Source organism: Xenopus laevis, chromosome 1L (genome assembly GCF_017654675.1).
Source record: "Xenopus laevis strain J_2021 chromosome 1L, Xenopus_laevis_v10.1, whole genome shotgun sequence".
Lineage (NCBI taxonomy): Eukaryota > Metazoa > Chordata > Amphibia > Anura > Pipidae > Xenopus > Xenopus laevis.
In genome coordinates, this window is record NC_054371.1 from 6849119 (window position 1) to 6865306 (window position 16188).

General features: G+C 41.0%; 1 protein-coding gene across 1 annotated transcript; it reads right to left on the reverse strand.

Annotated features, from left to right (window-relative positions):
- Positions 1 to 3617: 3617 nt before the first annotated feature.
- On the reverse strand, positions 3618 to 15458 carry LOC108705116 (vomeronasal type-2 receptor 26). The gene is made up of 3 exons (XM_018241922.2): positions 15399 to 15458; positions 4836 to 5503; positions 3618 to 3768 (listed from the first exon to the last, which is right to left on the reverse strand). The coding sequence occupies exons 1-3, from the start codon at positions 15456 to 15458 to the stop codon at positions 3618 to 3620; spliced, it is 879 nt and encodes a 292-aa protein (XP_018097411.2).
- Positions 15459 to 16188: the final 730 nt, after the last annotated feature.

Here is a 16188-nt window from a genome sequence, read left to right on the forward strand (position 1 = left end):
AGTATCAACAGGAGCAGAAGATTGCGCAGATAACAACTGGGAAGCCATGGTGGGAAACAAAGCAGCAATTATCTTGGTAGGGGGCACAATGGGTTCAGGATCCTCAGAACAAGAGTCTTCAAGAATGAAGCTTCTGGAAAGGGCATCTGCCTTCTTGTTTCTGGAATCAGAGCGGAAGGTGATGACAAAGTTGAAACGTGAGAAGAAGAGTGCCCCACCTAGCTTGCCTTGGATTAAGGCGTTTGAGAGATTGAATATATTCGAGGTTTTTGTGATCAGTGAAGATAGACACTGGTACAGAGGAACCTTCCAATAGATGTCTCCATTCTTCTAGAGCTAATTTGACAGCTAACAGCTCCCGGTTTCCAATGTCATAGTTCTGCTCGGGATATGAAAACTTTTTACAAAAGAAAGCACAAGGATGCAATTTCCTATCACACGAGGATCTTTGTGATAATACAGCTCCATTCCCGACAACAGAAACATCAACCTCAATGAAGAACGGTAGAAGAGGATCAGGGTGTCTGAGGATTGGAGCAGAAGATAAGGAATCTTTGAGAGACTTGAATGCTTCCAAAGCTTGAGACGGCCAGCATTGAGTTTTTCCCCCTTTCCGGATGAGGGACAGGATTGGAGAAATCTTAGACGAAAAACCCTTGACGAACTGTCTGTAATAATTGGCGAAACCAATAAACCTCTGTATAGGTTTGGTGCTGGTGGGGAGGGGCCAATCTTGGATCGCCGAAACTTTTGCTGGATCCATCTTGAAGCCTTGTTGGAAAATAATATACCCCAGGAAGGGAATAGAAGAAACTTCAAAGGAGCATTTTTCAAGTTTGGAGAAGAGATTATTCTTCCTCAGTCGGGATAGGACATCCCGTACCTGGAGCCGGTGTTCAACCAACGAGATTCGAGGAAAAGATTAGAATATCATCCAAGTAAACAACCACTTTGGCCTAAACAGTCCCGGAAGATGTCATTAACAAGTTCTTGAAAAACCGCAGGAGCGTTACAAAGTCCAAAGGGCATTACGAGATACTCGTAATGTCCGTCATGCCCGGATGAGATTATAGGCCCCACAAAGATCTAGCTTGGTGAAGATACTGGCAGCCTTGAGCTGATCAAATAACTCGGATATGAGGGCAAGAGGGTAGCGGCTTTTCACGGTTATTCTGTTTAAGCCACGGTAGTCGATACAAGGTCGTAGACTGCCATCCTTCTTTTTGACAAAGAAGAACCCCGCACCAGCAGGAGAAGAAAATGGGCGGATGAAGCCTCTTTGGAGATTTTCCTGGATGTACTCTTTCATCGCTGCTGTTTCAGAAGGAGAGAGCAGATAAGTACGTCCTCGAGGAGGCATAGTGCCATGAAGAAGTTTGATGGGGCAGTCATAAGACTGATGAGGAGGAAGTGTTTCTTCAGATTTCTTGTTGACATTCCACAAATGCTTTGTCCAAGAAATTCCCAAAAGCGCCGGAGTCTAGGGAAGGCTTAAATAGAAATGGTCTTGGAGGAAAGCTGGATCTGTACTGGAAGAAGAAAACAATGAGCAGAGGAATGGGGAAGATGATCAATTCCGCCCAGGTAAGTTTCCCCAAACTTACCTAGGCGTTGGTGTTTCCCGGCTTCACAGGGCACTCATGGGCAAAATGTGATTTGCCCCTGCAATAAAGGCAAAGTCCTGCAGCCCTTCTCCGCAATTTTTCCTGTTCGGAGAGACGAGCATGACCAATCTGCATTGAAACTGGAACAGAAGCTGAAGAAGGAGATGCTGCAGTGCTGGGGAGCAAAGGTCTCTGGAAGCAGGGAGGCAGGATGGGTTGGAACTTCCTTACCCGCTCCTTATCAGCTTGGTGCTCCCTTTGTCGAGTATCCACCTTGACCGCCAGGGCAATAAGATCCTCCCAGCATGTAGGCAGCTCACGGGAGACTAGATCATCCTTGAGGCGCATAGAGAGTCCGTTGTAGAAAGCGGCATGGTAGCTCTCATTGTTCCAACCAGTCTCGGCAACCAACGTACGGAACTCGATTGCGTATTCTGGCACAGTACGCGTTCCCTGACGAATCTGGAACAGGCGTGAGGAGGCGGACGCTGCCCGGCCAGGAGCATCAAACACTGTGCGCAGATCTCAGATAAAGGCCTTGGAGTCATCGATTAAGGGATCCTCTTTCTCCCACAGAGGAGATGCCCATTCCAAAGCTTTACCAGTCAGACGAGTAATGATGTACCCCACCTTGGCGTGTTCTGAGACATATTGATTGGGAAGCAGCGTGAACTGGATCTCACATTGGTTTATGAATCCTCTACAGGCCACAGGATCACCACTGAAGAGTGGAGGTTCCGGGATACGAGGCTCGGAGTCATGAGCAGATGCCACAGGAATAGCGGCAGATGCAGAGTAAGGGACCTGAATCATCGGTGTAAGGGCAGACAATTTTTCCAAGATAGCTTCTAGAGCTTGGCCAAAGTGGGTTTACTGGGCTTCGTAGACCTCCATTCATGAGACTATTCCACGGAAGGCTCTTCCGAAGTCACGCCTCCTCAGAAGGGTCCATGGCCCAAGTATAATGTAAGGGACCAAAGGCACAGTTGGAGTGCGGACCAAGGAGGAGGCAGGTAGTTAGACCAGCGTTCGTGGTATCAGAAGGGTTAGGCAAGAGAGTAGTCGAAAGTCCGGGCAATAGTTCAATCCAGGCAGAGAAGGGTCAATACAAAATAACAGGCAAGGTCGGTACACAGGAATCAATGAATAAGTAATAACACACCCAGGAATACACAAAGTTAAACCTATACTTGGGCAATGTTTGCAGTGTCCAGATTGCTTTATATAGGTCAGGTTTGGGGCCAAACATTTGGGCACAATGACGACATGATGCTGATGCTGGTGTTCTGACGCCGGCATCCATTCTGATGCCGACGACCAATCGGCAGACGGGAAGACGCTGACGTCATAGCACTGCAACCAGCAGGATCCACATGGAGAGGCAGGGAGCCGCCATCTTGGACGCCATCCTCATCTTGGAAATAAGTACCGATTTCCATTACAGTTAGATACTTCCACCCCTAGAAATGTAAATTTCTCAACTATTGCATCTCACAGGGGGTTAACTGTTAGTCTGCAGCAGATGGGTCTTCCAGGAATAGAACCGATTTAGTAGGACTGACCTTTAAACCAGAAATCACACAGAATAGCTGGGTTATAGAAAGAAGGTGTGAGAAGCCCTGTACTCCAGGTACACAAGAATTCTAAACCCTACTATGCTGGGTGCCTGTCAAAATGCTTGGGCCAAAGGTTCCATTGCTAGTGCACATAATATTGGGGACAGGGGGGCAGCCTTGCCTGGTTCTCCTTGCTAGGGAATATGGGGTGGTCAGCATGGCGTTAACCTGCAGTGAAGCCTGGGAGGTATGGTACATGAGTTTGACCATTTTTTGGAAGGCAGGATTAATGCCAGAGTATGTAAGAGCTTTCCATAAGTAGGGCCATTCAACTGTGTCAACCTCTTTGGCTATAGCCCTCTGACCTAGGTTGTCACATTTTGCTATTAGGTTTAATAACAGCTTAATAACAGCTGCCTGGCATTAAGTGCTACTGTTTTGCTGGAATAAAACCCATTTAGTCAGGTTTAATTAGCATAGTGATAACATTGGCTTGAGATACCTCAATCAGTATCCCATCAGCTCCTGGAGCTTTGCCATTTGGGAAAGACTCAATTGCCAAGGTCATTTCTTCAATGGATAGGTTACCATCCAAAACATTTCCTATACTTTAACAAGGGTTTGCTTGACTGCCTCAGGGTCTGTTTTAGTAATGCAGGGTCATTTACAGCAGAGATAATTGGGGGGGGGGGTAGAATGTTGTTTTGCCAGGTGTGTTGCACTCCACATTAAACACACAAGGCAATCTTGCTTGGCAGGCAGCATAATTCTGCTTCTGATCTCACACTGTTGATTATTAATGGCAAAAGATATCTTTTTTGTAAGAACTAGTAAGTATTTATGAATATCATGAATATGTATTTGTACTCATGTTTAAATGCAGCCAAAATTGCAACTATACAAAACTATTACAACATTGAGGATATTCATTAAAGGTACTTGCAGCTGAGCTAGAAATAATGAAAAGACAGTGTAATTATTTATACTAGAGAACCCTGGAGCTGGACTCCTGGAGATTTGGCCACCCTAATATGGTGATAATTCTAGGGTTCCCTTAGCAGACTGTATTAATAGGTACATACACTTGTACACAAAGAATCACTCACTAATGGTAATAATGACACAATGAACTTGATGACAATAAGCCATGTAACATAGAGCTTTTACCTAACAACATTTGTTGTGTATAAATACTTATTTGTATCCAAGAGTGTATGAGACTATCTTACTTTTCATTGAAATATATTTTTATTACATAGCAAATGGAGAGCCTAAACACCATGTAACATACAGTTGTTACCTAACAACATTGGTTGTGTATACATAATTTTTTTATCTGTATCCAAACGTATGTGAGACTGTCCTACTATGCATTGAAATATATTAGCAAATGGAGAGCCTACAGATTATAGATTATTACAAATAAATTAGTATCAAATAAGTCATGTTTGCTGATACATTCCTCTATGTATTATTCCCCAGTAAATATTGCTTTGTATTCCTATTTGGCTTAAATATAATAATGTAACATTTGGGTAGAAATATACAGAAGAGAAGGCCACAGCTTGAATTGATTATGGCAAATATTTCCACTGCCACCATGTATTTGCCTTTGGTGCTTAGATATGCCGGGATCATTGTGATCCAAACACTGCAGAAGAGCAACATGCTGAAAGTGATGTACTTGGCCTCATTAAAACTGTCCGGTAATGTCCGAGCCAAGAAAGCTACAATGAAACTCACAGATGCCAACAATCCCATGTAGGAGAGGACAATATGGAAGGCAATGACAGAGCCCTCATTGCACTGAATGATGATTTTTCCAGGTTCAGACAGAATGTTGAGCTCCATGAATGGAGGAGAAATGGTCAGCCAGATAGCACTAATTAGAAACTGAATGAATGAACAAATAATGACTATAAAATATGTGAATTTGACTCCGAACCATTTTCTCCATTGACTGTCAAGCTTGGAGGCTTGGAAAGCAATACAAACCATAATTGTTTTTGCCAGGACAGAAGACATAGCTATGGAGAAATTGGTCCCAAAAGAGGTTTGTCGGAGGATGCAGGTTATATCAGATGGGCGACCAAGGAACAAAAACACAGAGAGGAAGCTCAGCTTGATGGAGAAAAGGAGAATAAAGCTCAGATTGCGATTGTTGGCCTTCACTAATGGAGTGTCTCGATATGAAACAAAAATTCCTATTTTAACTGTCACTAATAAAATAGACACCACAGAGAGGACAATAAAGACCAGCGTTAGGGAATCATCTTCATATGAGAGGAACGCAGTTTGCTTCTCAATACACATGGTACAATTGTATTGGACAATTTTCCATTTCTGCAAACAAAGAATAAATATGTTGTCAAAGTTAGAAATATTGTAACAAATTTACAAATAATTCAGCAATTATAGGACATTTTCACAAACAGAGCATATTTGCTCATCACTAAGGGGCAGATTTATCAACGGTCAAGGTGAATTTTCGATTGAAAAAAAAAATAATAATTTCAAGCTATTTTTTGAACTTCAACTAGGGATTAGTCCAAATTCAATTTAAATTTGAAAAAAATCGAAAATTGAATATCAAAATGTATTATGTACGGTCTCTTTAAAAATTCAACTTCGACCATTTGCCATCTAAAACTTGCCAAATTTCTGTTTTAGCCTATGGGGGACCTTCTACAACCTATTTGGAGTCAATTGGTGGACTTTGAAAAATCAAAGTTTTTTTGGGGGGGGAAAAAACTTCTAATCAAATTCGATCGAATACACTATTACTTCGATTTGAACGATTCAAATTCGGCTGAATATGGACCTACAGTTGTCCTTCATAGCCTGGGTTTCTGGTATCGACATGGATAAGTTCTTCCCCTTGGGGGAACACTACCCGAAATTAGGTCAACGGCTACATTTGTAGGGTCTATGGGGGGAAGAACTTCAACCCTCTTCTTTTTGAACATCCAAAAATGTCCTTGTAGCAGGCAGGTAGGGACTCAACCACAGTAGATACTGCGGAAACAGGTACAGATTGGAAAAAGTGGAAAGGCAGTCAGAGAAATACAATGAACTCCAAGTAGAAAATTCTCCAGAAGACCAGTCAATTGCTGGATTATGCAGCTGTAGCCAGGGTAGACCTAAAATGACTGCCGTGGATGGGAAGGAAATTGCCAGAAATGAGATCTCTTCAGAGTGAAGACTGCCAACTTGTAGAGGTGGAGTAGAGGAGGTAATGAGACCTGGGGAAACTGCTACAGGAACCATTAGAGGAACGATAGGCAAAGCAGAACATCTAGCAAAACTCAAGTCAATGAAATTTCTGGCAGCATCAGAATCAATAAAGGCTTGGCAGGAGATTTTCTTAGACAAATATTTAATAGAACTGGAAATCAAGAGACGAGAATAACTCTTCCTTGGAGAAGAGGCAACAGTGCCCAGGAAGGTCTCCACCCTCCGCCCTAGGCATTGAAGTTTTCCTGTGGCCGTGGCTGAGGCTTGTGCAGAGATCCTTGGTTTCCAAGTAGAAGCCTCCCCAATAGGCTGTGAAGCCAAGGCTAGGGCAGGAGCTGGTGGTACATTAGAGACAGATGGAGATAGTACCTGTTGGGTGTCCTGCAAGTTTTCTAGACGGGATGACAGATGCTGCAAGTTTTGAGTCAGATATATCTGAGTGCCTCTTGGGCCTCAAGGCGCTTCATGAGTACCTCTAGAATGGACTCCAGAAAATGAGAGGACCATCAGCTTGAGAGGGATCCATTTCTCTTTTTCAGGCCCAAGCTTACAGTAACAGTCTTTTAACAAGTATACCCTTGGAAGGCTGCATGTTGAGAATCCTCTAGGTGGCTCTGACACTCCCTTGCAAGTTTTTGCCAATGCCCTTTTGGGGTCACGGAACTTTCTGCAGTGGAGGAAACAGGGGACTAGAGCTCTACAGAGGTGAAGCGTGGAGACAAGGATTAGGCTGAAAATTAAGTCAAGGTCAGGCAGAAGTTTGGTCAGGCAGCAAGAATCAGTAGTCAAATAATCAGGCCAAGGTGAAATTAAAGGATCAAAATGAACACAAGCTTGAACTGGTCCTGAGGGAACAGAAGCCAGTTTGGCCAATGAGTAAACAGAGGGAGCACTATTTAAGGGGCAAGGAATCAATCGGGAAGGAGTAATAATTTGATAGACAGGCAGGAGACCAATCAAAATGCAAGGACATCTTTGTTTTTAAACAAAGCACGCACTTTAATGATGTCATCACATTTGATGCACTCATCGCATGCATGTTGAAGACATTATAGCATTCCGACATCATTGCGCGATTGCGCATGCGTGCGAGTCCTCCTGACCTGCACCAGCTGTCAGAGCCTGAAAGGTAAAGAAACCCGTCTGACTGGAGGGCAGGGATTCACCCAGACAGTGATGGGAGACCACAAGCTCTTTTCTTCACTATCTAACCCTGTTAGAAATAAATCAGGCTAAGGATAATGCTACCACACACCCTTTCCTCTATACAAACTGTTTGATTCAAATGGAGATGGAGACTAAGACAGGAAAATCCTTTGTGAAGCAAAAGCCACTAACTTCTGGTTTTAAAGAAAAAGTGCATACATAAAAGAATGTATGTCGCCCCATCACCATTTCAATGCAGCAGACAACCGGAAGAGGGATTTTATCTAGGTATTTATGTATAAAACAATAAAAATAATTGACTTTGTCCAAGTTAGATGTGTTATATGAGGGAGTGCTTTTATTTTTTTACATACAAAATGTTTGTGTTACTGGTCCTTTAAGAATAAAATAATGTAATAAAATACATTTATCAGACATTGATTTTTATTATAGTTAAAATTCAAAGAAAATAAATGTAATAATGTGTCATAATGAGAGTCTATTTGTAAGAAGTCGAAATGGACATTTGGGGGGGTTAAAAATAGTTTAATTGCAGGTTCTACATAGAGCACAAGAGACATTTCAACACACAGAGAATGTTTATAAGGAGACTAATGCACAGTCCACTATCAGAGATAAGAGCAATAGATGTATCACTACTTGAGAACACATATTATGATTGTGTCTCTGTACAAAAGAAATGAGAAGTGTTTCATGGTCTATAACCAGAGATCTTTCATTGGTTCAACTGAGTGTGATATTCTTCCTGGCAGTGATATGGGTAACACCCTGCAGTACTGAGCTGAGTGGGTCAGACTTACAGTGTCGTATTCACTTTACCAAGCCTAAGTATGAATACAAATACTTTCAGGATGGAGACATCATCATCGGAGGAGTCCAATCTGTACACACTGGGGTGTATTATATACCAGATATCCCTGGAAAACATATTCCTCTCTGTATAATGTAAGAGTTCAACTGTTTTGCACAAAATATGCACTTATATATGTGTGTGTGTTTAATAATTTAATATATTTCATTATTTGATTTAAAGTATCTTTGTGAAGATTCTCATTTATCCAGGTCATGGTTTATCTGTAGAAATAAAATTCAAATTGCCAAGTCCCAAACAAAGTGTTACCCCCAGTCCAGTGATAATTTAAGGTTCTCTTCCACCTCCAAAGTACACAGTTTAAAAGGATGTCACTGAATGCACCTTGAAATCGAAATTAGGGGGAAAAACAAGAATGTGTTGTATCTCAGTTTCTCAGAGATTCATCTTCAAGAATCTCCTTTGTGGGAAATAAATAATAACATGTGTAGTAGCATTTTTATATTTTAATATAATATATTTTATATTAATAATATTTTTATAATATTTTTAATATAATATATTTTAATAAGGAAATAAAAGATAAACTCACAAATTTGTTCTTTTTAAAATCGCAGAATTTTCGTGCAGTAGTTCCTATAGAATTTTTAGCCTGGTAGAAGTGTGAATATCAACCATATTCTATAAAAACATTCCCTCTCCAAAACACAACTTTTTCACTGTGTTTTATGTATGTTTGGTATTAGCACTTTGATGTAACTAAAGGGTTTACATTTTGGTTTTCATACATTGATAAGAGTGAATGTGGTAACACTAAAGTGGTGTGTGTTTTATATAAACATTAAGGGGCCGATTCATCAAGAGTCGAATAACGAGGGTTAATTAACCCTCGATATTCGACTGGGAACTAAAATCGTTCGACTTCGAATATCGAAGTCGAACGATTTAGCGCAAATGCTGCGATCGAACGATCGAAGGATTATTCCTTCGTTCGAACGATTAAATCCTTCGAATCGAACGATTCGAAGGATTTTAATCCAACGATCGAAGGAAAATCCTTCGATCAAAAAATCACAGGCAAGCCTATGGGGACCTTCCCCATAGGCAAACTTTGACTTCGGTAGGTTTTATCTACCGAAGTAGGTGGTCGAAGTATTTTTTAAAGAGACAGTACTTCGATTATCGAATGGTCGAATAGTCGAACGATTTTTACTTCGAATCGTTCGAATCGTTCGAATTCGATCGAATTCAATCGAATTTAACCAATTCGATGGTCGAAGTACCCAAAAAATACTTCGAAATTCGAAGTTTTTTTAATTCGAATCCTTCACTCGAGCTTCATGAATCGGCCCCTATATATATTTTTACTTGTTTTTTCCCAAATCTCGATTTTGAGTTGAATTTAGTGACATCCTTTTGAACTGTGTATCTGTAGAAGTAAGTCAAATCAACTGAACTAGCTGTGTTTTTCTTGAAGACATTTGCCAAGTCAACCAACTGGCTTTCTCAGTTCAGAATGTTATTAAATTAGGTGTTGATGGTATTAGGAAGATTGGAGCTTTGATGTTTTATTAAACCTTCCAGGGAGAGGTGTCAAAACAGAATTGTACTGTATGTGGGAGACAATAGATTTTGCACCCCCGCCTCTATTAAAACTTGGTTTTTCAGTTTTTACATATATGGCTTCTTTAACACCTCTTTTGAACCAGTTGTTCTCCCAGTCTATTATCTGGACTTGGCAGTCTTCAAACGTGTTTCCTTTGGATGTAGGTAAACGGCTGAGTTCTGACCAGAGGAGCTGACTCTTCTGAGCTGTGCCAGACACTGGTTTCTCCCAAATACAAATCAGAACACTCCTCACTGCACTGCATACACAATGTTACTCTTCTTGTGTTTTGGGCTTGGATCTTTTGGATGAACCAATTGCTGCTTCAGTGTGTTGCTGGGTTTAAAGTGAAACTGCTGATCACATCGTGCAGCCATGCTTCTGCCTGTAGAATGTATCCTTGTACTTGAAATAGATGGTCCAGTAAGGAACACACTTGCTCTGCATCAAGTTTTGTTCTGTTGTCAAAGGTGACAACAGTTTTTAGCAACAGTTTTCTCACTGTTTCAACTGGCTCTTCTAATCATGCTAATAGAATCAAATCCTAACTTTTTGACATTCCTGCTGATTATGAGAATCAGTTTATGCTGATTGGAGCAACATTCCAGAGTATTTTTTTTTTTTTATTTCAATAATTTTTATTATGTTTTACAGAATATAGTATACATAGTTAGCAGATATCAGCATAATGAAAATGCAGGCCATTATACAGATTTAAATTCAAGAATGCTGTCAATTATAGTTACATGGGTTCTTACAGTCATCATGTAATAGGATATATAGTATCTCATCCATACAAATAGACCTAACATAGTAGCTAACAGAAGATAACCAGTTCTGCGTGATTAAACATAGTAATAACACATTGTATATTTTTATAACAATTAACAAACTAAATGACAGATCCACCTATGGTCCCAGTGATTGATGGTCCTACAAAGGACACCAGTAAACTGATAAAGAAAAAGAAAATTAAATACTAAGCAGTGCCAAGTGATATCCAGGCCCGTACCTGTATTCCAGCCATGGACCCCAAATTTTTAGAAATCTGCTATGGGAGTCATTTAAGATACTGGTCATTTTTTCTTGAGTCATGATCCAGTCTATTTTATGTTAAGTGATCTCAATGGACAATACCTTTGTTTTCCATGCTTTCGCAATAGTGCTTTTAGCAGCAGTTGTAATGGCCGTAAAAAGTTGAAATTGTGTCCAAGTGAGTTGGCCAGGTTTTTGCCCTAGTAAAGCAGTATTGGGATGCCTAGGAATTGCAACTTGGAACACAGAGTGTGTCATAGTGTAAATTCTAATCCAGAATCAACGCACACTCGTACATTCCCTCTATACATGGAACATAGTACCCTCGTGTCCACACTTACGAAAACAGCTAGAGTCTGCAGATGGGGCAAATTTAGCTATATGGGCTGGAACCAGGTACCACCTGAATAAAACTTTGTAATTAGTCTCAAGCAAAGAAACATTTTTAGAGGATCGCATGATATTGCTCCAGATCGACTCCCATTCGTCTCCATCTAATTGACAGTTCAAATCTCTTTGCCATGATTTTATGTATGTCATCTGAGCTGGCTCTATATTGTCATAAAAGTTTCTATATAGCAAGGAAATTACTTTCTGACTCAGGGGGTTCCGTGAACACCATAGCTCAAAAAACGACTGAGATGCATTCACCCCACCCTCAAAGTTCCATCGAGACCGAGCAAAATGTAATAGTTGTTGCAAACGGAAATATTCTGAAGGAGGGACGAGATATTTATCAATAAGGTGTTGAAGGGTATATGGTCCTGTTCTAGTGTATAACTGTCCCAAATAGTGTATACTTGTGGAAGTCCACCATTGGAAAACTAAAGGCTGTAACCCTGGGTGAAATAGGGGGTTCCCCAGAAGAGGCATAGCTGGTGTGTAAGCTGATTGTAAATTTTCAAGGTGTGAGTCAAACACTCCCCGTTAATGGTTGTTGTTTAGGGGGGACCATATCAATGCTGCCGGAGAATATGGTAGGGTATGTGACCTTTCCAAAGAAACCCAGTGAGGGCAATCATTTATAGAGTGTAAAGCTAAGATTTGGGAGATCTGAGCTGCCTTATAATAATAGTGCCAATTAGGCAGGCCAAGACCTCCTTTGTTTCTAGGGTAAGTTAATACAGAATGGCGTATTCTAGGGTGTTTCTTCGCCCAAACAAATTGTAAAATTTTAGTGTTAAATCGGGACTTATCAGCTAAAGGAATAGGGATTGGAATTCTAAAGAGATATAAGATCTTGGGCAAAATAGTCATCTTAATAGAGTGAATCCTCCCTATCCACGAGATGTGATAACAGTGCCATTTGTCCAACAAAGCATACAGGGACTTGTAAACCGGGGGATAGTTATATTTGTATAGGGAATCATAATTCCGAGTTAACTTAACCCCCAATATGGAGATAAAATGGGGCTGCCATACCAATTCAAAATTAAGTTGTAACAACTTTGCAGCTTCCTGGGATAGATTGACATTAAGAGCCTCGGTTTTGTTATGGTTAATATGAAGGCCAGATATTTGACTAAATGCCTCTAATAGATTAAATAAATTAGGGAGAGAGGTTAACGGATGTGAAATTACAAGTGATAAATCATCAGCAAATAAGATGACTTTATGTTGAGCTCCGCCAACCTCAATCCCTTTAATATTTAAATTAGATCTAATAGCGGCCGCTAGGGGGCTCTATAGTTAAATTGAATAAGATAGGAGAAAGAGGGCACCCTTGACGGGTCCCCCGGTGAATCAAAAAGGGTTCAGATAGAAAACCCATTATATTAACCAACGCAGAGGGGCCATGATAAAGCGAGTGGATCCAAGTTTTAAATTTATCACCGATTCCCCATTTGCTCAGAGAAAAATACAGAAAGTCCCAATATAGGGAATCAAAGGCTTTGTGAATATCCAACTTAAGCAGCATTGATTTAACCCCTGAAGATTTGGCATGCTGAGTCAATAGAATCAAACGTCTGATAGCATCCCCTGCGTGATGACTAGGAACGAACCCCACTTGGTCTCTGTGGATTATTTGAGGTAGAAAGGAGTTGATCCTAATAGCTAATATTTCCCCCAGAAGCTGAACATCCTTATTTAACACCAAAATTGGTCGATAATTTTTGCAGTCTGATAAATTGGAGTCGGGCTTGGGGATCGCAGATATTTGAGCCTTTAAAGTCTCAGCTTGAAATGTCCCACCCACTTTCAATGCATTGAACATTTTGGTTAAGTAAGGGCCTAGCTCTGGGAGAATTTTTTTGTAATAAATATTAGAGAGCCCATCTAGGCCAGGGGCTTTCCCCGACCCCAGATCTATGATCGCAAATTGTACTTTCTCAAGTGTAATGTCCTCGTCCATTCACTGAGATTGGTTTTCTGTCAAGCTAGGGAGATCGAGGTCACTAAAAAGCTTATCATATTTTACCAGAGGGACGTTACCCGGTTTAGAATGTAATTTCCGATAAAAATTGGCAAATTCAGTAGCTATTTTAGATGAGTTCCCGGTAGTGATGGGCGAATTTGCGCCGTTTCGCTTCGCCGAAAAATGTGCGAATTTCGCGAAACGGCGAAAAATTCGCAAAATGGTGCCGTTTTTGACGCCGGCGCCCATTTTTTACGCCGGCGTCCATTTTTTCGGAAAATTTTTTTTGACGCCGGCGAATTTTTGCCGCGAATTTTCGCGGGCGTTTCGCGAATTTATTCGCTGGCGGCGAATCGCGCAAATTTGCCGCGAATTCGCGCCTGGCGAATAAATTCGCCCATCACTAGTTCCCGGTTAAGTGACCAGAAGCGGTTCGTATTCTATGGATCGTTTGGGGAACATTGCGTTCATTCAACTGCTAACATCCTGCCTGGTTTATCAGGACAACAGTACATCTTATGTTTAGCCCATCTTAATTTCTTTTCAGCATAAGTAGTCATTAATAAATCTAAATCTTTTTGTAATTGCCTAATCTGTAGGGTGTAATTCTCCAATGGGGATTCTATCTGTAAAGTCATTAATTTATCCAATTCACATGTCAAAACCTTAATTTTGGAGTCCCTATCTCTCTTACGTCTAGAACCAATCTGGATAAAGCTTTCTCTAATAACCAGTTTATGGGCTTCCCATAGCATAATAGGAGAGGAGACAGAATTTACATTCTCATTAAAGTAATCGATAAGGGACTTTTGAATCAAAGTAACCACATCAAGAATACTCAACAGGGACTCATTGAGTCTCCAAAATCTGGTCTTGGGTCTCTCCAATATGCTAGATAAAGTAATCAGGACTGGACAATGGTCAGACCACCCAATATTAAGCATTTTAGCAGAACGGATAGAGGGGACCAAAGTGGCCGAAAGAAAAATGTGGTCTATTCTGGTGGACACTTTATGTGGGGCTGAATAATGTGAAAATTGCAAAACATCAGGATTATATTCTCTCCAAGCATCAATTAAATTATAAGAACATAGCAACCCTTTAAAGGCTATAGAATCTTTACTAAGTATAGGACGCTGTTGACCCCTAGGGGCACTCATACAATCCCGTGCCTGATCCCAGATAAGATTAGAATCTCCACATAGAACAAGCTGTCTTCCTGGATTTCCGAACAGGTCTGAACCAATTTCCGTAAAAAGGCTAACTGTTGGGTATTTGGAGCATAATATGACACAATTGTAATGGGTGTATCTCCAACGTGAACAGTTACAATAATATATCGGCCTTCCGGGTCAGTGATTGTTTTGTTAATAGTGAGGGCTAATCCGGAATGGAGGCAATAGCTACTCCTTTGGTCTTTGTTGGACTAGTAGCTAGGAGCACCTGCGGGTATCGTTTGTGGAAAAATTTAGGGTAAGATACATGGGAAAAATGAGTCTCTTGCAAGCATACAATGTCAGTGTGTATGGATGCACAATATGAGAACGCTTTGGTCAGTTTCACAGGGGAATTCAATCCCTGTGCATTAATGCTGAGGACCTTAATTGCCATAGAAAAGGAAAAATAGGGAGCATCAGAGAAGGAACACTGTATATAAAAGTATTGCCAGAGACATAAACCATTTGCCCTCCTAACCTGGCAAGTATTCTAAGATTCAATAGAAAATATTCACTCTCTGGAAACAAATATAGAGATCTGTCAAAATCAGCAAAAACATAGAAACAAATAAACAAACAAATCACAAAAAACCAAAAGATTACGTCATGTAATGAGGAAAAAAGAAGACATGTTGGAGATCCATGCGGAAAACCCAGAGGGCTCCACATGAATCAGTTCCACTCGGAGGAAGCATAACCAGCCTGCACTTATTGAAATTAAACATGTTAAACCTCATTAAGTCTCTAGAGGACACTCTATTAGGAAGTAGAGAGAAATGTATCCCAGCCTGAAAACACCTTTACAATCTCACCCCATCATCATGTCCTGTCGTGGTTTCATCCTCTGAGATCTGGATAGAACCCTTTCCCATATTGGTGTCAGCATTGTTTGCGATCCCTGGGTGGGTCTTCCGGCCTCTGTGGGCATAAAGCGTGGTGTACTCTATCCATTTTCAATCTTGTAGCTGGGACTTCTGGCAAAAGGCCCTGTAACAGTTCCGTAATAGATAATTGTAAATCCACAATAGATTCCGGTAATCCTCGAATCCTGACATTATTGCGTCTAGACCGATTGTCAGAGTCTTCAATCTTGTCCTGTATCTCAGTCATTTGAGACTGTAAGGCAACAATGTCCTGCTCATGTGATTCCACAACAGTAATAATATCATCCACCTTTGATTCTATATCTGAGGTACGCTGACCCAGCTCAGCAACCTGTTTAGTAAGATCAGCTTTGATTTTAGCAGCTGTTGCATCAAGCTCCTGTTGTAATAATAGTTTAAATTTGCCCAACGGTACCTCATCTGATTTTCTGACAGATGCCTTTCCTTCTGATGGAGTAATGGGCTGACTGTCAAATAGGCTGGGTTGCGACGCCATCTGTGGTGATCGTGGATCTGTGGGAGCAGGACCAGGCCGCTGGAGGAAGTCCAACATAGGCCGTGACGCAGTTTGTGGAGACAATGTTTTTGCCCCTTTCCGTTGAGATCTCCTAACCCGCTTGCTGGCCATACACAAGACCCGGGTAGGGAAGTGTCACAGTATTGTCAGTGTCCTCTTTGGAGCGATATGAGCGCTAACGGAGGCTCATTCCAGAGTATT